Genomic DNA, 22877 nt, shown 5'->3' on the forward strand with positions numbered 1-22877 from the left:
ACAGGGTATCTCCACGGTCAGGTGATTTTTGAGCTCAGACTCATCTGAAATAAAAAATCCAATAAGATTCTTAATTAGTATGAGTGCAGTTATCATGGGAAGCACTGCTATGTTTATATCTGTAATTTATCATACTTTTTACGTAATACAATCATCGAAAAGGGGTACTTTTCTTTAATGTTTGTGTTGCACCCGCGCCGTTTTGTAATTTTTTAAGATAAGTTATTCATTATGCTTCCTTGCGATAGTGATACTCATACTAATTAAGAATCTTCTTGAATTTTTTGCTTCAGATAAGTCTTCGTTAAGAAGTCAGCCGCACCATGGAAATGCCTTTCTTTTTTGAGATGTAACTTTTATACTAAGAAAAAATGTAAATGAAAATATAACAAAATTATTTTTGGAATGTTTTTACATTATTTATAAATAGTTCAATAAATACTAGGAAGATGTATTTGCTTACATATTGTGTTTGCTGAGGAAAAGAATCCTTAAAGATAGCTTAACTTTTTCGGCTGGCAAAGCAGAATGTCCTCTTAACACGTAGACTGCCACAGTGAAAAATGCCGTACGTAGCCAGACACATTTTATTCCGTTTTTTACATCATAAATCGTCGAAAATATATACGTGTAGTTAATACAGGCTGTTGATTATGTCACAAATTATACTGTGATATGAAATTGATGTAAACATTTTTTAACGATATTTAATCCTTTCTTTCCCACTGTAGCCGTATGGTTACGTATTATAAATTACGAAATAAAATATTAGTATTGTGTATTTTTCTTATACCTGTGAGTGTATACTAGTTTCTCCAAGTCTTATATGGATAGCATGGCATAACCTTAAACATGCATTTAAAAGCTTATCGGTGAATTACGATATTATTATTCTCGGTTTCTTTCATTCACAGGAACACAATGCTGAACATATAACAATGTGTTGCAATATAATGAAAACTTATAAAACCTTAATTCCCTTCAAATATTTCGACAGGGTTTACTGCTCAATGTCTAGAAAAATTAATTTTATTACGTATAACAACTTACTAAAGTAAATGATTCAACGTAACTATGATAAAAGTACAAAAAGTAGGCCAAATAGCAACAATTGAAAAATGTCATTAAACGCTTTCAAAATGTTAAAAGGTTTTTGCGAATAATTTCATATGCCATAAAATACAGAGAGAAGTACAAAATAATATTTTCTTCGCAATTATTAAATAATTTGAGAATGAAAGAGTTAAATAATTCCGTCCTGTTTGCAATGTACCCGATATCTGGGTGACGTGACAGTCAACGTGTTAAACGGGCCCCAGTGTCTGATTCTCATTCCCATCTCGGTATACGTATTTCTTCCCGCGTCACCCCATGAATTTCCACAGGGACCGTCGACCTAACGGCGGTTCGATGATCGAGCCCTGTTAATTCAAACGGTCATTAGGATCTCCCGATGAGATTGGAAAGATAGGGAGGGTGCAGAACACTCGAGACAAAGACGTGACGAGCCTGGAAAAGTTACGAGCCCCCGTTACCCCCGTGCATACCAGAAAGAAGACGATCCGACTGTCATTAAAAGCTTCGTTCGTTATCGATTTAACAAGATCCCGTCTAGAGATCGCGATCTTCAAGCGGTAACCACGTAGCCCGGTCTAAAGTCTTGATTTTTATAAACCGTCTGAATCCCACGAGAACTCTCTAATTACGTCGACCAGGGTGTTCGAGAGAAGTTCCGCGGCGAGAAGTAACAAGTGTACCAGCTCGAGGATTAATCAGACTATTGCCTGGAGACCGCTCGGCGGAAGAGGTGATCGATGAAGGGTCAACGGAGCACGAAAGACGAGGGAGATAGAGAGGGGAAGCTTACTTCCGTCGAATGTCACTTCGCTGATCATGATCCATCGGGCGGCGAAGTACAGGTGGATCTTCAAGAATTTTCCGCGACGCTCGTGCAGACCTATGGAGACGTTCCGGGCGTTCTCCAGAACGATGTCCGGTATGTAAGAGTAAGACAGCGGCTCCTCCTCGTAGATCTCACCGTCGAGACTGAACCAGACGTCCGCCTTCGAAAATACCTGGTGCACACATGTGAATTTGTTAACACTAAAGCTACCACACGGCCGGTCAACTGATCGGTTTTAACCCTCCGAGTACGGTCCCTGAGTCACGCGTTCGCGAGAGCGACATGTACACAGTGACAGAGTCAGGAGTGGGGACACGCGTTCTCGAGAGCGAGACGCACATAGTGACAGAGTCAGGAGTGGGGACACGCGGTCTCGAGAGTGACACGCACGCAGTGACGGAGCTGTCGTGTAAATCGCATATCGACCGATGTTTGTTTACATGCGAACGACCGGGCCAAGACGCCGCAGAAGTATCGACTAATAACTATAATTTGTTTTATAATTCACGAGATTTTTATTCTAGTTAGTGTAATAAGAACCACGAAAATCCAAATGTAATGTGGAACCAGTTAATCATTACATTGTATGGATGGTTTGGTGAAGTATTGCGTGGAGTTCGAGTGCGAGAAGTTGTGTGTTGTACTGTTGAACATTTCTTTTCCTATATTCTATTCTATATGTACATATGTATACATTTTAGTATAATAAATTTTAATTCTTATTTGTAAAGATCTGCACACTTATTTTAAACATCCCGCAATTCTGCATTCATTGGTATCTTTTCCGTCATTTGACTTTACTACATTTCCTGTAATATATAGTCAATTCTGGGTGAGTGTTCGAAAGCTCCTCAGCACTGAACAGTAAAAACTTCATAAATTAATGGCCATATGCGTCTGAAACAAATATCACTGGTTTCAGAATTCCAAGCTTTAACATCGTGTCAAACCTCATTAAAAAACCAGCGGTACACCTGGGGACCTCTCCTTGTCAGTGCCGAAGAGTCTTCTAACACTCGTCGAGCATTTACTGTACATGCAATCAATTTCTCAATATCTGCCTCTCTTCCTGTTCCGGTTCTTCTAAGAAATATATGTAGTCTGTGCCAGCTCTGGGCAAATTTCATTTGACATGAAAATAAGAAATAATTATTTGAAATAATTTATCTCGAAACATTATTTTCAATATTGTTATTTGAAAATAAAAATATTATCGATTCATTTGAAAGAATAGCAATTTCAAATGGTGAATTAGTTTGTTATTTTTGTATTTCATATTTGGCCAAAGAAAAGATATTCAAAATAATATGCAACAAAAAGATTTTATTTTGAGAAATCTTTACAGCCATTTGCTTTAAACAGAACACGCTCTGAGATAGCTCATCCGTGAGAGATTTTTGCTTGAGTCCATCTAATATCGTTCCACTGGTGTGGAAGATGGAAGAGGGATGTTACTCTTCAGAAAAATGTCAATAAACCGAGCTCAGACCTACTTCTTGATATAATTTCGAAAAACAATTTCACAATTATTTCTAAGAATTATATTAAATGATTAGAAAATAAAACAACATGTTATTTGAAATAATACTTCAAATAATGTTATTTCCGACGTGATCACAGGCATGGAAATAATTATGAAATACAATAATATGTTATTTTAAATAATATTTCAATGGAATTTTAGGGTGTGAGACATTTGACAAGAGGGTGTTTTGCCGGAATATGAAAGGTAATTTGAATGTGGTATGACTTTGGTCGAAAGTGCCTGAATTATTATTTATGTTTTATTTCAAATTATTATTTTGTTTATTATTGCCGTACTAAGTTGACTGTTACCTGCACTCAATTGCAAAGAATATAACGTTTGTTTACAGATCGGTCATTTGACCGGTTTGCCAGAAATATGTATCTATAAATTGTAGGTAGTTTTAGTGTTAAATTATAATAACTAAAGTCGAGACGGACCACAGTAGTCCAGAATCAAAATTTAGCAGCTCTTCCGCTTATTTAGCTCAACGTATTACAAATTTTGAAACTTATGAAGTTTATTCAAATAGAAATAAGAACATATACATATTAATCAATTTTGGGAATCTACTTCGATGACCTCATCATTCACTAACCGTGGTCTCAACATCTTCATGAGTGTCTGGATTTTTAGAAAATTTCTTTTCTATTTTTTTATGGGACTGATAATACGAAAGGCTTGAATAGGCTGTGTATCATGTAAGCGAATGTAGAATAGATTATGGTATGTGAGTGAATTTAATATAGGTTGGTCGTGGGTATAAATTGTACTCAAAACGAGAGACGTTTCCAGAAGAGAAGTGCGAACGACATCAGTTTAGATCCATGTGATTCTTCAGGCTACGTATTGGGTGATTGGAATTTCTACGAATAGTTGCGCAGTTCGAGAGCGGAGGATGCAAATTTTTGGGTGTGTGTTGTTAGTGTGAATGCTTAAGAGAGAACAGAATTGCTTGTCGTTATTCTGTGTTATTATTTAGATGTGTTGTTGTTTTGTCGTTTTTTATTGTAGTTCCATATTAAATATAATTTATATTACTATCATTCATTGAGTATCAACCGTTCTATAACATTACCTGTACCTTTACATCATCCTTACAATAGTAAGGCAATCGTGAGTTCTGACGCTTGAAGGGGAGTTATTATGAACGATCGAGGAATGTTGTGGTACAGAATACAGTAAATCCTCGATGAGTGTTCCAAGGCTCGTTGGTACTGACAAGGAGAAGTGCTCAGGTGTAACGCTGAGTTTGTAATGAGGTTCAGGACAGCGATAGAGCTTGAAACTCTGAAGCCAGTGGTATTTCTTTCAGCCGCCTATGACCATTAGTTTATGAAATATTTAATGTTCAGTGCCGGAGGGCCTGTGAACACTTATCGAGGGTTTACTGTAATGACCATTATCCGTAATAAAGGAATCAGAGAAACGATATACCAGTGAATATGGTCAATAACTATTTACACGAACTTTCTCCATTGTTCTCATGCCACTCGTCTAACAATGAAATGTATTCCACATGTTATAGGGCACCTTGTATACTAATTACTGCACGAATAGATCTGCAATACGTTAATAGACCAGGTATAATAGTCATAATTATATGTGGTCACACTGTTACCCCAAAAATTCTCATCGCAAACAACAACGGTAGCTCGATTGTTTATAAAGGTCCGTGTTCCCGTTATAGGGCATGATAATTGGGAAATTGAGCGGTGTACACATTAATTACCGGACACATAATACCTCTCTCTCTCGGTGTTCAATAACTACAATCGCGTCATACGTGGATGGTGAACGAGTACCCGAATTGTGTGTTCCTATCTGTGTTTGTTTACGGTTTTAATTTCACCACCGGTTAAAATACCGTTTGATTAGAGTCACTATTTACATTAATCCTCGTGTAATAATGTAAGAATGCGTTATCTTGTCTACGCGAGTCGGCCATTGTGGTTTTCGCGCGCGCGAGGCGAAGAAAGGACGCTGGGCGTTTTAATAGGCGTGTTTAGTTGATGGGGACCACTCGTTCAACTCACCGTGTAAGCAATAACCGGTACTTAAGGCCCGAGTCACTTTTAACGGCCACGGCCTTTCATCCAGATGAAAGGAGATACGGAGCGATCCATCCGGTGGTATCGCGCGCTGACATTTCAGTGTATACAGGATGATTCTACTAAGTGTGCCACCTAAATTGCGTGTGAACTGTTTGTTACACGAAAACGCATTTGAAATACAAGTTATATGGCAGGGAATGGACTGTACAATGTAATAATTAGTTTCTTGCTATTTCGTTTTTTTTTACCGAGATATGAAGGTCAAATTGAGTTTTTTCATCGTAATGGGTAAAATTTGATGTTGCAGTTGGTAAGAGTGTTGGATTCTGAGTAAAAAACTGTTAGAGTGTATTCGTCCAAAATTAAATAGTTACCGTGATATTATTCTTTAAACGATTTTTATTGCACGTGACGCTTGAATTGTAGATATCTAACGATTGTCTGAGAAATTAAGATACACTTCCGATGATACAATGTAAACAATCAGGCAAAGTCAATTTCGTCGTTCATGAACAATGACGTACAATATAAGTCTTGTATGAATTTTACATTTACGAAAGTTAAATCATTATTTACTGAAGAATATTTCAGTAATTATTCGTTGTTAGACCCATACACCCACATAGATTTTTACTCAGCATTCAATACTCTTTCTAATGGAAAGGGTGTATTTCATTTAAGGTTAATCAGAGTATGTATCTATACAGAGTGGACCACGAAAGGTGGTCAACTTACATTATTCTACTGATAGCTGTTCGATCGAAGATTTGTTTAGTTAATATAACATGATTCAAGGAGAGCTTTAAGATGATTGTACTAAATTTTTTGTAAACTATTTTTTTACAGAGTTTTCAAGTTCATCTTCAGTTTTTTATACATATAGTTATACTTTTTTACGCCCATCTTTTAGCGGATATTAAGACGAATTCGCAGACGGTCATAACAAATCATTTTTTTCATTCCAAAAAATGTTAGATTTTCCTATAAAAAATTGAAGGTGACCCTAAACAATCAATTTAATGCTCTCCTTGAATCATGTTACATTAGGTAACAAATTTTTCGATCGAGCAGCCAGCAGTAGAATAATCTGAGTTGATCACGTTTCGTGATCCACCCTGTATATGTAGTTCAAAGTATTTTTGAGTGTTGAAGCTTATAAAACCAATTAATTCAATTGTCTATTTTTGTTTTTAATGAATGATTTTAATTGTGAATTGTAAAGTCAATAATTATTCTTGGAAATTGGAGTTGGTCTCATTCCAAAGAGCATACTTTTGCCAACAAAAAAATCTGTAAAATTAAAATCGACATTTTCACGACTTAACCCCATTTTACAGAGCACGTCACACGTAATTAATTAAAATCCGGGTTCTTATTCTTATGTGGTTTATTTTCATTCATTAAGGAAATTTACACTTTTAGTTTATAATAAAATACTATCCCTCGAAATGGTAAATCTATGAAACACAATGTTTAAGGAAAACAGAATAGAGGATCATTTCAGTGTGTTGTTAGAGAATACATATATTACATTATTATTGAACTCGTGTAATTTATTACACTTTTTAAATAAGTATTTTTATTAAATGTTTTTGTTCGTAAACGAAGCCGCTGACGTAAACAGAAATGTAAATTGCCTTTTTGATAATTGATACTATGTTAATTAGTAAGATTGATTAATTTGTTCAGCTGAAAACAGTCAACAACGTTCACATAAAATGAAAATTAATGAACATGTGTGTAGATATTCCACATTTTTAGTTATGTTTTCAATTTTGTTTTCAATGTTGATACTAAAAACAATAAACATGACAAATTATATGGTCAAGATCATTTCCTAAGTACCCGAGTTAAAAATGTGTAACTCTTATGAACAATTCCAATTAATATTTGACTTACAACATGAAATAAAATACTGATAAATAGGAAAATTGATTAAGAGAAAGCATTTGGACCACCTCCACTACTATTTAAAAATTCCTGCTTTCCTTTTAATATTCCGGCACAGAAAATGAACGACTGTTCCAGCAACCCACTATTTAACGTCAAGAATCGTCCAAGTCACGACCTCTTTCTGTCACAGCAGATTCACGCGAGACCAACGAATCAGGAAACATCAATGCATCCGACCGGTTCATCCGTGAATAATTTACAGTGCACATATTTTTAATCACTGGCCACGTAACCTCTTATCTAGGAAAATTATCGAGAGCGACCAGAGCGACGATGGCGAGGGCCATTAAAAGTTTTATCTTCCGCGTCAGCCACCGATGGAGGTTTATGGGGATCGGTGGCCTGGTCCACGGAGGGTTACGCATTAAAAGTATTACCTGCACATCGCGGGAGAAGTAATTATTGGTGTAAATGTGGACCGCCTCGAAGATCCAGGTTACCTCGAACACGAACACAAGCTCTACGTAGTCGTCCTCGAAAGTGTCGCGCATCCATGCGACCCAGCCGGTGCCTAGCGAAACAGAAAAACAACATCTATTTCGCAGCTGGAATTGATCCATTCTCGTCCTTGCTAAACAACTTCGTTAAAGCGGGACTACGAAGTTAAAGCCTTGAGCAAGGATTGATCTATTGTTTCTCTCGTTAATTGAATTGATTCCCCGGGTTCGGGGGCAACTTCCAGGGCGCGGGAAAGCTTTCTTCTCGCGGGAACTTCAACGGGTCTGTGTTTTGTAAAGCGTCGCTCGCGTAATCGACTCTAGTGTTTGCGGGTGCCAAGTGCCGATAAGTCTTCCCGCTGTCGAATGCTAACGGTAGGTAGCACTCTAATGTTTTTTCGACGATCTACGAATTAATATATCGATTCTTTCACGAGTGAATAATTATTTATTAGTGAAGTTTTGGTTAATGAATTGTTTGAAATAATTGGAGGAGATGTAGTGCGGATGGTATTGTTGAGCTGACCACTTGAAAGAAGTAGAATGGAGGTCATAGGTTTAACCCTTTCGAGACTAATTGGATAATTGCTTCCGAGGTAAGTTTTACAATGTCTGCTGGAATATTATACTCCCAAATTCAATTATTTATATTTCTGAATGAAATTTAGAAAGAAAAATATGTATTAGATGTTAACACCCGAAATGAAAAATCGACTAGAAGTGTATGGTCAAGTTATTGGGCTATGTATTAAACGGTTTACATCTTACTATTTATAATACTATAATTAAATACCTTATTCTATCAATTATTTTACCTTGTTAACTATATTTTAAGACATTTCAACGAATAAACTTACTTCCCAGTTGTTAAAATTCATTTGGTCATCAGTAACACATGATCACATTGTAAAGGATTAACGGGACTTGCATATGTATATGTATATTCAATTTTCGAAACTATGCTTAACTTAGTTTTTTCCATCATATTTGAATGTATTGTAGCCCGTACTATTATGTGATTGAATCGTCGTCAAAAAAATCCGTCTCGAAAGAGTTAATAAAATGCCATCTTGTAAATGCCACAACGACTGCAATTTACGATGCACTAAGATCAATTATACGTAGAGAGAAAATATATGGGGAAATAGTAATATTCTGAAAACGATATACAGGGTTTTAATAAAAATGTGAAACATTTTTACAGAGTGGTTTCTATATGCTAAAACGGAGATGAAAATCATGTATGACAAAATTGCATTCTAGGCTTCGTTTCTGAGTTATTAATTGTTAAAAATATGAGCACAATACGCGCGAAATACATACGTCTGGCGCGATGGGTTATACTAGTCGAACAGTTGGTTTCCAGCTAATTAGCTCAGCCCGATTATCAACAATTAATAACTCCAAGAAACAAAGTTTCGGATACAATTTCGTCATCAATTTTCGTCTTACAAGGGACATCACTGATGTATAATACATCAATTTTTATGCAATTTGGTACAGAGGTAGTGTTTCGAAAAATATTTTACACGTATTGTCTCCTAGCTTCTAACATTTACATCTAGGGGTGAAAATAGTGTTCAATATCTTGGGTGAAAAATACATTTTCTTTAACGTCTCACAAACTATTTGACATAGAAAAAATATTTGTTAACAATAATTGTGTTTTATAATAATAAAAACAACTACTTAAGTAGTTTTCCAAAATACTAAATAAAACATTATATTAAGAAAAATATATTTTTCACCCCCACTTCCGAGGGTTGCTTTCACCCCCCAGATACGAATATCAGCATCTAAAAGACATACCTGTAAAATATTTTTCAAAATATTGCCTCTCTACCAAATTGCTTCCAACTCGGCGAAATGAAAATCGAGTGATGTCATTTGTTAGTTTCCCATACAGAATCACTCTATGAATGTGTCCCACATTTTCATTAACACCCTGTCAGTTGTTTTCCTATTTCGAGAACCTCTCAAACAATCCATGGTATTAATCAAACAAAACCGTGTCCAATCACATCACCAATACAGCCGAATACAATCAGCAAACGGAACCTCTGAAACAGATCGATATCCGTAGATCCCCCCTCCAAAACTCACGGAACGACACACACGGACAACGAGGACGTTGCCACGAGCGATTTCTGGATCGAAGATATTCTCAAGGCGCCCACCGTCGTCGTCCAGTTTCGGCACTTAGCACCCTACCGCGTATCCACCCACCGATTACCTCTTCCATCTCCCATGTCCAGCCTGTAATTATCCGCGCCGACCTCGCCATCGATCAGCCGGCCCAGGCCATCGGTCAACAAGTTGTCCTTCCTTCTGCCGTCGTACGATACGTCGCCGAGCTCAGCCGTCGGGGAATCCGGTATGGTGTAGCTGACGACACCGCCTGAAAACACAGGAAAGTTTCCTGGTGACAACTTCCGGGCACAATGCCGGCCCCTTGTAAAGCAAACTGTAAGAGAGTTCCGCGCGTTGCTCCTTTGCTCTATTCCCGACACAAAGGGTGTCACGCCTGGGAAAGAAAGAATCGCGCGGTATTGTTTCGCCGGTCTGGGGACGTATTGTTTCGCCAACCAGCTTACTTTTACACATCGAAACGACTGTGTCGTTGCTGGTCGCGTCTAGCGACGAGTTTCTTCACTCTTGGTTTGTGCACGCGTTCGGGCGCACAGTGGTACAGATCGCCGATTTAGGAGTTCAGATGCTTAATTTGGGTGTGAACGTGGGAATTTCGGAACCAAACGTGGTAAGCATGTATTTGATGTTCATATGTATTAAAAACATACACAATTAAAAAGTAATGCTTTCTAATAATCATTGTTTTATAAATAAAATAAAAACTTCTTTTTTTTACGGAGTTATCATTGTCAATCACAAGTTACTTATTAAAAAGCATTACTTATTAATTTTATATCTTTTTTAATGTATATGAACATTAAATATATGCTTACCAAGTTTGATTTTGGAATTCCCATTTTTACATCCAAATTAAGCTTCTGAACTCCTGAATAGGCGTTCTGTAACACTGTGGAGCGGTTTGAATCTCGCGGGATTTACGATCGATCTGGTGTGTCGTAGGCGCATTTATTCGGTGGTTTTGATCGACGAATAAATCGTTTTACGTAATGGGTCGACCGGAAAGTTCGTGTGAGTTTATTTTAAATAAATTCTAGTGTATTATTTTGACAGAAAGTGATTTATTTAATCAATGGCATAATTTCCTTTAGCCTCTACTATTCTTTCCCACCGGTCTACAAGTTTTTTAACACTAGAACTACCACCGTTTACTGTATGCTAAATTACATTGTGTAATATATAATACAATATAACTTAGTACACAGTGTAATGTAAAGTGTATAAAAAATTAAAGGTTAACATAAATTTCGATAAAAGCATATCTAGGATTTCAGTAATTATAAAATAAGAAATTTGAAATGATTAATCATGTAATTGATTATGCCATGGTACAGTCAAACTGCTCAGTTGTTTAAAAGCCTCATGTGAATTTTTGTTTAGCCTGTAGCAAGAAACGTTTTGCATTATTATTTTCGTATTTAATTATCGTAATACTAAAGTTCCTATAATTTCGGGAGGAGTTCAAGAAAAACAGATATTTATGTGGATACGGGTAATTCTCCTGTGCTCATTTAATCCTAAATTCTATATCTTTATGTACAACATATGTGGGAGCAGAATGCCTGGAATGTATGTGAACATATATTTAGATATTTAGAGCGTGTGGAAAATGTTTGCCTTGATTATGATTTCATTGTTATAAAAAAGCGAACGTCAAGTATCATTTTTCATGTCTGCCAGCGGTGTCGTTTGGATTTGTCTCGCGTTTGTGTTATTTTCCCTTTAAAATACATTCATTTGTATTTGTATTAATATACTTATATTACATCTCACAATATTATGAAACATTCTGTACATAAACGAGACTTACATAGAAGTTTTGTACAGTACGTGTACTTTTTCTCGATTAAAATATATTTTCTGCTTTATATCTTCTTTGTGATTATGACACTGTTTTTAATTAATGCACGTACCATAGGGAATTGCGATTCAACCACACTGCTAGTTTCAGCCAAACATCGCGGTCATCCCCAAACATCAAACCATCCAGAGACATTCAAACATTTAACCGGGAACGCGTTTAGACATTCATCTGGAACGCATGGAGCAGCCAAACACGAAACTTTGGAGAATGCGATCTGATCTGCGCATTAATTTAACTTCGTGTGTTCAGGAATTATGTACAATTGGACAGTAGTCAATTATACTGTTTTGCGTATATCCTATTAGATGAAAATGCACCTATAATAATTAATTGACCTATTCCTTATCGTTTTGATTACTTCAAATGCAAATTTATAGTTTTTGAAATTTATTAAATTCTTGTACATGAGAAAGGCAAATGTAAACATTTTGTTCCATTGATAGGTTCCTTGTTGACCATATTACTAAGTCCAATCATAAACAATTTCTGGCATGGACGTTGCAAATTGCTACTCTGGCACACTGAAATTATTTGAATTGGACAACAATTACTAGACTGTGGATGTTTATGCACTTATAGCAGTTCAGACTTGCAAAACGTAGCAAAATAAAAATTCAACTCAAATTTAACAGTATTTACGTATTATTGTTAATACATATCGTCTGGTCCAGGAAACAAAATTCTGTTCAATTTTGATTCTTTTTTATATTACTGTCCAAATTACTAGATTTTCATACAAATCCGCAGACTAATAATTACCATGTTTAATAACGATTAAAAATGTTTAACAGATAAATGTCAATATTATTCAGTTTTGGCACTTGAAAATCTGTAAAACCCAGTGAAACGAAACTATTATTAGCAAAAAGGAATAAATGTCCATTTACTTTTTAACTTAAGAAATTTCATAGTGGTCGAATCATATTTTTCTATGGTTCTATTATCTGAAAAGTAACTTCCGAGTATTAAAATTTACATAATTATCCAATATCTGTTGATAACCGAATCTAATATTACTATTTCTTACAAGGGAAGGCACGGAAGTGTCGCCCTCCGATTTTGATGAAACTTTGTATGTCTGTTAAGCAGTCAAATATAAGGGGTACGTATTTGTTTTTATCGACTGAGACGCGACTTTAAGGGGTGAAACCACCCCTCGAAGTTTCGATCCGAATTTTTTTTGTTATAAACAAATTATATTTTGGACAATTCGTTAACACCATATTATTCTACATAAAAAACCGCAAACCTGGTCCATTAGAAGTTTTCATTTATCTCCTCTGGTTTTCGAGATAGTACTTTCGGGTCAAAACTTCGAGGGGTGGTTTCACCGCTTAAAATCGCGTCTCAGCGGATAAAAAAAAATACGTATCTCTTATTTTTGACTGCTTAACAGACATACGAAGTTTCATTAAAATCGAAGGAGGACACTTCTGTTTCTTCCCTTGGAAGTTACAATAGAAATAATAGAAAAGTTCATTCTTATCGTATATTCTTGGATTAAACAAAAAAATTTTTCTCGACTTTACGAAGAAAGAAGACGAAGATAATCAATATTTACATCCTCCATATTGATCTAACCCATTAAAAACAGTCTCGGTTCGCCGTGGCCAATAAAGTCCCAAAGTAGAAATACTGCTCCATTATGGAGAGAGGCTTCGGATAAAGTTGCTCCAGTGACCGATAATGCGAAAGTTTTCGCTGGCCCGGAAATTCGAAAGAATTATTGAGCAACGGCGGTGTGGCGTCAGGAATTGTCAAACCACACGGCGGATATTATTCCTCGCGAGAGCGTGTCGAGTGGGACTGAGCACTCGGCGGCGAGAAAATTAATAATGAACGGCAAAAACGACGCGGCGGCCACTTCGACCGTGTCGTGCTCGGAATCGCCTAACTACTCTCAATATTTTACGGTGCATACGTCCGCGACCGACAGGCCGTGTCACGCGATGCGGTCAAGCCGGGTTTCAGGACAGTGGCGTCTGACGACCGAAGAAAATTTCGTATCGCAGCTCCGGCATGGAAAAAAAAACTATCTTTTTCTGACTAGAGTATATATGGCGTTAATAAAAATTTCAGACACTTTCACATCGTTGATTATATATGCAAAACTAAGGAGAAAATTAAGGATAACGAAGTTGCGTTCGAGAATTCGGTTTCGAGATATTAACCCTTAACTGCTATGGTGAAATTCACATACGTTAACTCTGGTGTGTTATCTGAAGTGTAATTAGTCCAATAGGTGTAATTTGCAAATTATAAGAGGCTTGACCTAATAAAAGACTGCTGAGACACTTAACTTTGACTTGACATCTGTTGGGCTTGACGTGAATTTGAAGTTCTGGAATGGCTATAGAAACTCTTAAATTTGAACTTTTGTAAAAGCAAAACTATATTTCTTTTAATGCTGAGTGTTATTTTTAAGTTTTGATTAAAAGTGTAGTTATACAGCTTGAGTGTTGTGTCACTGTGTTTATAACCGTTACTTTTGTGGCAATGTCTACTAATATGTTATAATTAAGTATATGTGGTAGAAAGTAGGAAGATCGATAAAGAGGGGCGACCACTAGAACCACCATTAGTGTTTATTAAATTAGAAACAGCCAATAGTAGACAGACCCATTATCCGAGTGCATTTAACCATTTAGAGAGTTAAATAAAAGATTATTCATGAATTTATAACTACCTCTACCTCAGAGCAATCGTAGTAAATTATTTGAACTATTATTCCACTGTTACGTCATTATTCCACTTAATATTCCACTTGTACGGTTATCCGATAGCAATTAATTCGCCAGAATTAATAATGCCCTAAACAGTCACTGTTATAGCTAATAATAAAAGACGTTTACAGTAACTCGATACGTTTCATAAATTTAAAAACTCATTAGCAATACACTGTCGATACACGTGCAATTTTCTCAACGCGCTTATTAAAAGCACACGACACGAGAGTATGAGGGCGGACGTTACGGTGACTTTACCCTGTAATCCGTGGTGAATCCGCTAATCTAATCTACGCCAGCAATCTTCACCCCTCCCACAACGTGCCATCCAAATTATTCCGAAGTTCCATTGAGTGTCGTTCGAGCAATTTTCACGGAAGTTGCTCTCAAAGGCGAGGAGTGCACTTATAACAAGTTTCCAAATCAATCCGGTTTGCCGGCGTACCTCATTCGACATCGGCTGATTTTTGAGAGTCACTTCTAAAGTCAACGATAATAAACTTGATTCGTCGTAACGTCGTCAATTACTTTGTTATTCTCGCGTAATTGTAAGTGCTGCTTCGTATCTCTATTATGATATCATCTTGACATCGGCTAATAGTGCTGATGATATAAATAATTCATTGTGTATAGGCAATGACAAATCGAAATAAATGAAAAATTGAGATTGCTACATTAAAACTAGATAGATAGAATTATGTATCATTACCAGGGCTTGAAAAATGTTACGATATTGATTTTGGTTCTCGAAATAGTTATGACGAACCTTTATTCTGAATAACTGTTATGAAGAACCTAAATTTCAGACTATATCAGTTTCAGTTAAGGTTCCTATATCAGCTCACATATCAGTTCTATAACCGTTATTTTTTAGGTTCTGTCTAAGTTCCAAAACAGTTATGGAACCGATTCTCGTAACGATTGTACAAACTCCTATAGTAAATGTAATCACAACATATTGCAGGTATAAATTACTATATACCTATGAACAAAATCATTGAAAATTATTATGAATAAGTAAGTAAATACATGTGTAAACATTTGTACATGTATATAATTATTTTGTAATATGAAAAGTGTTCTTTAATAGAAATTTTTAACTAATTAACAAAATTTTACCATACCTCGCAAAAAATATGCTTACATATATAAGCGTAAAATGTTGTGATTTCATTTACTGTACAATTGTGTACCATTGTTAGGAGAATCGGTTGTATAACCGTTTTCGAACTTATATAGAACCTAAAAATAACGGTTACAGGACTGATATGGGAGGTGATACAAGAACCGTAACTGAAGTTGATATAGTCTGAAATTTAGGTTCTACATAACAGTGAATTCAGAATAAAGGTTCTTCATAACAGTTTTAGTCGGAACCTTTATATAACAATTTGAAACAGTTACTCTCAGAACCATTTGAAGCTCTGATCAATACTAATATTGTTTATCTAACAATACGAAAAATTTGAAAAAAAATCGCAAGAACTTTTTTCGGTATTTAATAGCTTGCTACCTACGCATGCGTCCTGAATCGCGAAGAAATTAAAACCAACGCAATCTCGAGTTGGTCTCCGCATAAGTGGATACGCGTGACTAGTCGAAAGCAGACCTAATCCGATCGACGGCACCAAAACGGTACGAACTCCAAGGCTCGACCCACCCGAAGATTTTAAAATAAGGTCGACCTCTCTGATGGATTGAAAATGGGCCCTAGTCAAAAGCAGACCTAATCCGATCGAACTCCAAGGCTCGACCCACCCGAAGATTTCAAAATAAGGTCGACCTCTCTGATGGATTGAAAATGGGCCCTAGTCGAAAGCAGACCTAATCCAATTGACGGCACCAAAACGGTACGAACTCCAAGGCTCGACCCACCCGAAGATTTTAAAATAAGGTCGACCTCTCTGATGGATTGAAAATGGGCCCTAGTCAAAAGCAGACCTAATCCGATCGAACTCCAACGCTCGATCCACCCGAAGATTTCGAAATAAGGTCGACCTCTCTGATGGATTGAAAATGGGCCCTAGTCGAAGGCAGACCTAATCCGATCGACGGCACCAAAACGGTACGAACTCCAAGGTTCGACCCACCCGAAGATTTCAAAATAAGGTCGACCTCTCTGATGGTTTGAAAATGGGCCCTAACCGCTTAACGTACCTGAAAACAGGCCTTAACCGTCCAAACACCCAGAAATACACCCTAACCGTCTATTCTGACTCAGAGGTCCGATAACAGGATCTAACCTCCATGAGACCTAAAACAAAGTAGTAACACTTGACGAGGAAAAAAGGCCTTAACCGTCCAAAAATCGAACCTAGGTTCGCGGGATTAGTCGTCCAGGTACCCGAAAATAGTCCCCAATCACTCAAAGGATCAAAATCAGATCCAACCGTTCGATGGTCTGAAAACATGTTCTAACCACCTGGAGAAACCTGCTCCAAATCGTTCAACAACCCGAAAATAGGACCTAACTACTTGGAGGTCTGAAACCAGGTTCTAACCGCCCGGAGGCCTGACAACAGTCCTCAACCGTCTAGACGCTTTAAACCAGCTATAACCGCCGGCCGATTCAAAAATAAAACTTGGAATCGTAGATCGACGATTCGAAAACAGGTCCTAAACAGCCAGATACCCGAATCGTGATCCAAACGGTTCGACCACCCAAAAACAGACCTTAACCACCCACAAACCTTGCGAAAACATATGAATCGCGATGTCAATATCAGGAGCGTAACTTCTTGGCAAGTGTTTCGTTGTGCAGGCACGCGGCCGCGTTTCGGGGGTAATGGTTCGTGTTCACCAGCCGAGGGTACGGCATCGGGGTTGTTTTAGCCAGATGTCGTGCACGGCCCCCATAAATCCGGCATTCCCGCCCACTAGAGCCCGATCTCACACGGTCTGAACGCTTCTTATAGCGGGGGACCTCTCATGTCACCCGTACCCGAGTCACCCGACCCGTTCAGCCAACCGACCATATTCGCGCACGATCCTCTCCGCTTGCTCGTGGCTGTTCTTCGGCATTAGCGACCCAGAAAAATCATTTATGCAAATGGCGGCCGTTACGCTGATACTTATAAAGCGCGCTGGCTCTCGACCAGGTTGTATTTTTCTCGCGGGGTACGTTACGATGATGGGGCACGTATTGACCGTGGATGGAAATCATTGACGATAATTTTAACAGGGATATCTGTCTTCGTCGCGAGAACGATTGCCACTGGTTTTGTGTGAAGTAACTTTGCTTTAAGGGGTCATGCTCAGGCAGAAATTTTCAAAAAATCGATTTTTCACTTTCTACATTTTCTTTAAGTACATCTCGAGAATATTCTGTACAAGTTTCATGGTAATCCAATTAAAAATGACAGAGTTACAGGCGTTAGAAAATTAACATTTTATATAAGTGTAAGCTTGACTTGAAACTTTAAACGCGTTTTTCTCGAAACTACATTTTTCAAATCAGTGATCAATATTTCTCGAAAACTATTGTGTCGATTGACATGAAGCCTTTTGCGCCTTATTTGAAATCAGAAAAACTTGTCCTTGAACGAAGGATTCTTTTGTTCGTTCCATACTTTGTTTTTTAATTGACCAAAAACGAGTGATTTTTTAGGTGCAAATCGCATTTTTTCAGGAAAATGTCCGCTATTTTGTTCCTAATCAATATTTCGGAAAAGTCCACGTTTAAGGACAAGATTGGTTCTTTCATTACATAAATCCTACTGAATATGAAGTAGATATTTTAGAAGTATAACTTCGTTTTGGAATGTAATTTTGTTCAGGAAATATTGTTTTGACATCTAAGATACATTCCTGAACAGGTTATGGAGTAGTAAAACGGTTGTAACTTGGAAATAAAATCAAATAGAGCTTGTGTTTATTTGATGGTTTCTCAATAGGTGACTTTACGTCACTGTTTGTGGTTGAAGTTTTACTTAAACTGAAGTATGTAGTAAATTCAAGCAAAGAAAAATTAATTCTCATTACTATTTACCATTATTTATTAATATTGAACTGTGGATTTTATGCACTCGTAACACGCATGATTTTCTAAATGCTACTAAAAGTCATTAGAATTTTATAAATAAACAAATTTAAGGAAAAGCATATACTAACCAAAGCTACGTGTTCAAATTTTTTGTTATCTGTGATGAAACAATTATCCTTGAATCAGAAAAATATTTATTGTAATCATTAAATGATTCTAAATTTTTATTTAGCAGTATTGTCATCTTGTTAACCCTTATCCGTCCCTCATGTCCCCAACTTAATTTGTCCCTTGGCATTAGATTGACGCAGTGGTGAAAAATTAATATAATGAAAAGATAAGTAGTTAAATTTGCAAAATCTTTAAAGTAAACGTCACGGAGCCTCAGCTACATTTACCTACACATGACAGAAAAACATCATTTCTTAGGAGAATAATGTGTCAAATTGACAAGGAACGGATGAGGATTAAGAAAATGGCGGATTGCTCTTTGGTACATTAATACAAGACAACTGCGTGTACTTATTTTACTACGTCTCATTACACAAGAATGTCAAAAATAACCTCTGGAAAGAATCTGCTCTTTTATTTCATTAATGAATACCGGAAGCGTAGGGTATTATACGCAGAATCCCGCGGCAAAGCCGCGGAAGGTTAATTTCGCACGATAGACACGACTTTTATTTCGCTGTTCCGGGTATTTTAATAGCTGCGCCCCGCCATTGCTCGTTTCAATTAGCATTCATACTTTCCCCTTTATTCCACGGTGACTTATTAAATTCAGCACTCTTCGAAAATTGTATTTAATCCCTGCACGGTGTATCCATCCATAAATATTAATACATGTATACATAAAATATGGGTCAATGGATTCCTCGTTTGAGGCGTGTGCCTCATTCAGAATCACTGAGGAACAGTTTTTCTGCATTCCTGTGCTTTAGTTTCTCTACAGGGTGATCTAGATACAAGTTAAAAAATGTATGCATGAAAAATGTACAGTCAATGTACATTTACTCAAAGTAATAGTGATTACTAAACTGCGGATGTTTATGCATTCGTAGCACTTTGTACTTTGGAAAGTGCACTAAAATAAAGTTTTTAATAAAGTTTAATATTACTTATGTGTTATTACTGGATTGCGGATGTTTACGTATCTATAGCATCCCTTAACTTGGATAATGCAATTAAATAAAGGATTTAGGAAAGTTTAAAATCTTTTACGTGTTATTATTAACGCAGTACAGCCTCTAGGACAAAATTCAAAATTTTGTTCCATTTTCATTCTTAGATATTAGTACATAAAACATAAATTTCCGCAGTCTAGTTATCACTAATGTGGTGAAGCCTCTAGTACAGAATTTATGATTCCACCCCATTTTTATTATTAAGTATTCGTATCTAAAATTATGAATTTGTATGAACTTCCGCAGTCTAGTCATTACTTATTTTTATTTGCCCAATGAAATATTTCTTGTACGCCCTCTAGAAACGTATGCTGGTAGTAATGCACTAATGTACAATTTACATTCGTAAATTTGTGTATATTGAAAATGTCGAACTCGGTATCGATAAAAATGTCTCAGTGCAGAAGAATATCTCAAATATTTCCAGCCGTGCCTGTTAGACATTTTTGCGACTGGATGTTTACTCTGTCTGAAAGAAAACCAATACATTAGGGACGATGGTCTATAAAAGTCAGTCGGCGTCTTCTGTAACGAGCGTAGCGTAATGAAAACTGATAACCTCTTATTTTTCTCGTGCAAATACTTCCCTCCCCCCCTCCCCCCGCTCGATATTATGCTCCACACATCGATCCTTCACGCGTTATCGCGTAAAATTCTACATTACAAGTACCATAACATTTTCGTGACAACCGGAGTAGCTTGATATACATACGCCCCTCTTCACACGCAATCGATAGTTACGAGATTGTAGAAAACACCAAGTTTCATCGCCGAAGAAAATATTGTTGTACCATTCTTGTTTAAATGTTCAATGTTCTATTGCAAATTTCAATGTGATTTGAATCTAGATAGTCTGAAGTGAACCTTTAACGAAAACCTCGTTGAAATTTTATTCCACTGCATTTCAGATAGTCGTGAGTGCTATAAATGCATAAACTCCGCAGTATACAATAAGCCTACTTGTAAGTTGTTACTACATGTTAAACTAATTCTGTAAAAATTTCTATCGTTTCGTCATTCCTGAAAAAGTAGCCCCTCCAACGCCAAATGACCGTTTACGCACAAGTTTCTCATGTGTTCGGTTAAGGGTTGAGGTAACGAAGCATTTGCCATCGTGAGAATTTGAAAAATTACGAAAATCAGGAATTTTTACTATGTTTAAAGCTTAGTATGTAATTTAGAAAGAAAATAAACGTTTAATCAAACACGTATTAACTGAAAATCAAATAACTTTCGTTTCACTTATTTCATCATTCACCATACGCCATTTTAATCTTCTTACATCCCTGGGGTCAATTTGCCCCGAAGCCAATATTTGATTCTCAATTACATTTTGCATTATAGAAATTTGAGAATTAATTCGACACCAATAGTTTATATACATTATAATCAAGAGGTACGCAAATACATTCCGTTCTTCGACTTTAATTCAGGCCCAATTTCATTCAAGGATTAGTAATGCAATGTTTGATTTACCAGTGCACGAGGCTCAAAACTACTTTCAATTTCTCGATTCGCTGAACCTGCCCTACACACAGTAATGTTATGAAACTACAATCTTTTTCGATCTATTGAGAATTCATTTCCAAAATGAGTTCGATATTCAAGAACAACGCAGAAAGTACCTACCCATAGAAATCACAATGTAGTAAATACAACGCGCTGTCAGAACTGGAGCGGATGCTCGAAAGTTCCGCGAGTTGGCGCCACCGTGGCAAGCCTTTGCGTGCACAGGATATCCGAGGAATTGCGTATGAAACAATGGCGGATGCATTTCGCGGCCGGAACAATATCCTCTGTGTCGTTTCCATTAAACGTGCTCAAGTAGCAGAAGTAGGTCGAAAATAAATGTGCAGCCCCGTACTCAGTGAGAGAGACAGAGAGGGAAATGTAGATAGACCGGCCAATGAGCTAGCCGGCATAACGCTGTTACGAGCGTTAATGGGATCCAGCGTCGTAGTTGGACCAAACGCCCCGGCCTGGATTCCCTCAGAATCGTCTCAGCGGCGGCCGCTACGTCGCTCGCCAAATTGAATGAAATTGCAATTTGAAAATTAATCGCCGGCTGTCCGGCGTTTCAACGTTGCATTAAGGGCGCCCGCTTGAACCCTCGAAAACGGGACCCGTCGAGATTTGCATGGTTGAGCACTGAATTCTTGGAGTTTCGAATCTCGGGACTCTGTTCTTTGTTCAAATTGCTACGAATCGAGTTCTTGAACCTTGTGTTATTTTATGGTAAATGTTATTATTTTTTTTACCGCAATTTTTATTCCAGATACTTGAAAATTCTTCACACGTGATTCTATTAATTTTTGCATTTTTTTATTCAAATAGCTATGGTGTTTCTGAGTGCTGGGGGCATTTTATAGCATTTCATAGGACTTCAAAGATGTCGTAAATATTTATAAGTCCCAGCCAGGTTTTATATATATTGGTACTTGGCAGCATCTTATTTGATATGAGTGGTATTATGAAGTACCGTTAGGAAATAAAGGATTAAATATTTAAGTTGGATGTGAATCCTTTATACATGACGTGTGGTGATTTCAATGCTTCGAATCTTAACCTTTGGTACTTATGTACTTATGTTTTTAAAGCTAAATCGTAATTTATGGTTTTGAAGCTTTACAGGTTTAAATGGTGATTTTTAAAATTTTGCAGGTTAAAAACTTCAAGTTTAAATATCTGAGGTTCAAATATTCCTTGTCTAAAGCGTTCGGTTCTGAATTTTCGGAATTTGAAGGCTTTAATTCTCGACTTTCATACGGCTGATGCTCCGACATTTTACTCGGTAATTTGAGCATCAAATACGTATTTACCTATATTTGAAATTTGAAGTCGTATAATTTGTATTTCTATGAATTGAATATTTGTAATTGGAATCGCTCAAGGTTCGATCACCAATCTACTTTAATATTGAAATTCACACATCAATCTACAATCTATCCTCTATTACCAGAAGTGATGTGATTAGTGCCCTATTTTCGGGAAATTGATTTTTCCAGGTGCATCGGACCCCTATGTTGGTATACTTTCTGTTACTTTAGATAGGGTGTCATACTTAATAGTGTTTCAGATGAAAAAGGGGAAGAAAGGTGGCT

At 36.9% G+C, this 22877-nt stretch overlaps 1 protein-coding gene across 1 annotated transcript in view; it reads right to left on the minus strand.

Moving 5' to 3' along the window:
• Positions 1–22877, minus strand: part of LOC107186570 (discoidin domain-containing receptor 2-like) — a 121979-nt gene that overhangs the window by 23961 nt on the left and 75141 nt on the right. The window contains exons 5-7 of the mRNA XM_015574465.1: positions 10106–10270; positions 7813–7946; positions 1868–2075 (exon numbers count right to left, since the gene is read on the minus strand). Of these exons, the coding sequence (XP_015429951.1) occupies positions 1868–2075; positions 7813–7946; positions 10106–10270 (507 nt within the window). The remainder of the gene's footprint in view (positions 1–1867; positions 2076–7812; positions 7947–10105; positions 10271–22877) is intronic.

The sequence above is a fragment of the Dufourea novaeangliae genome, unplaced genomic scaffold (genome assembly GCF_001272555.1).
Source record: "Dufourea novaeangliae isolate 0120121106 unplaced genomic scaffold, ASM127255v1 scaffold65, whole genome shotgun sequence".
NCBI lineage: Eukaryota > Metazoa > Arthropoda > Insecta > Hymenoptera > Halictidae > Dufourea > Dufourea novaeangliae.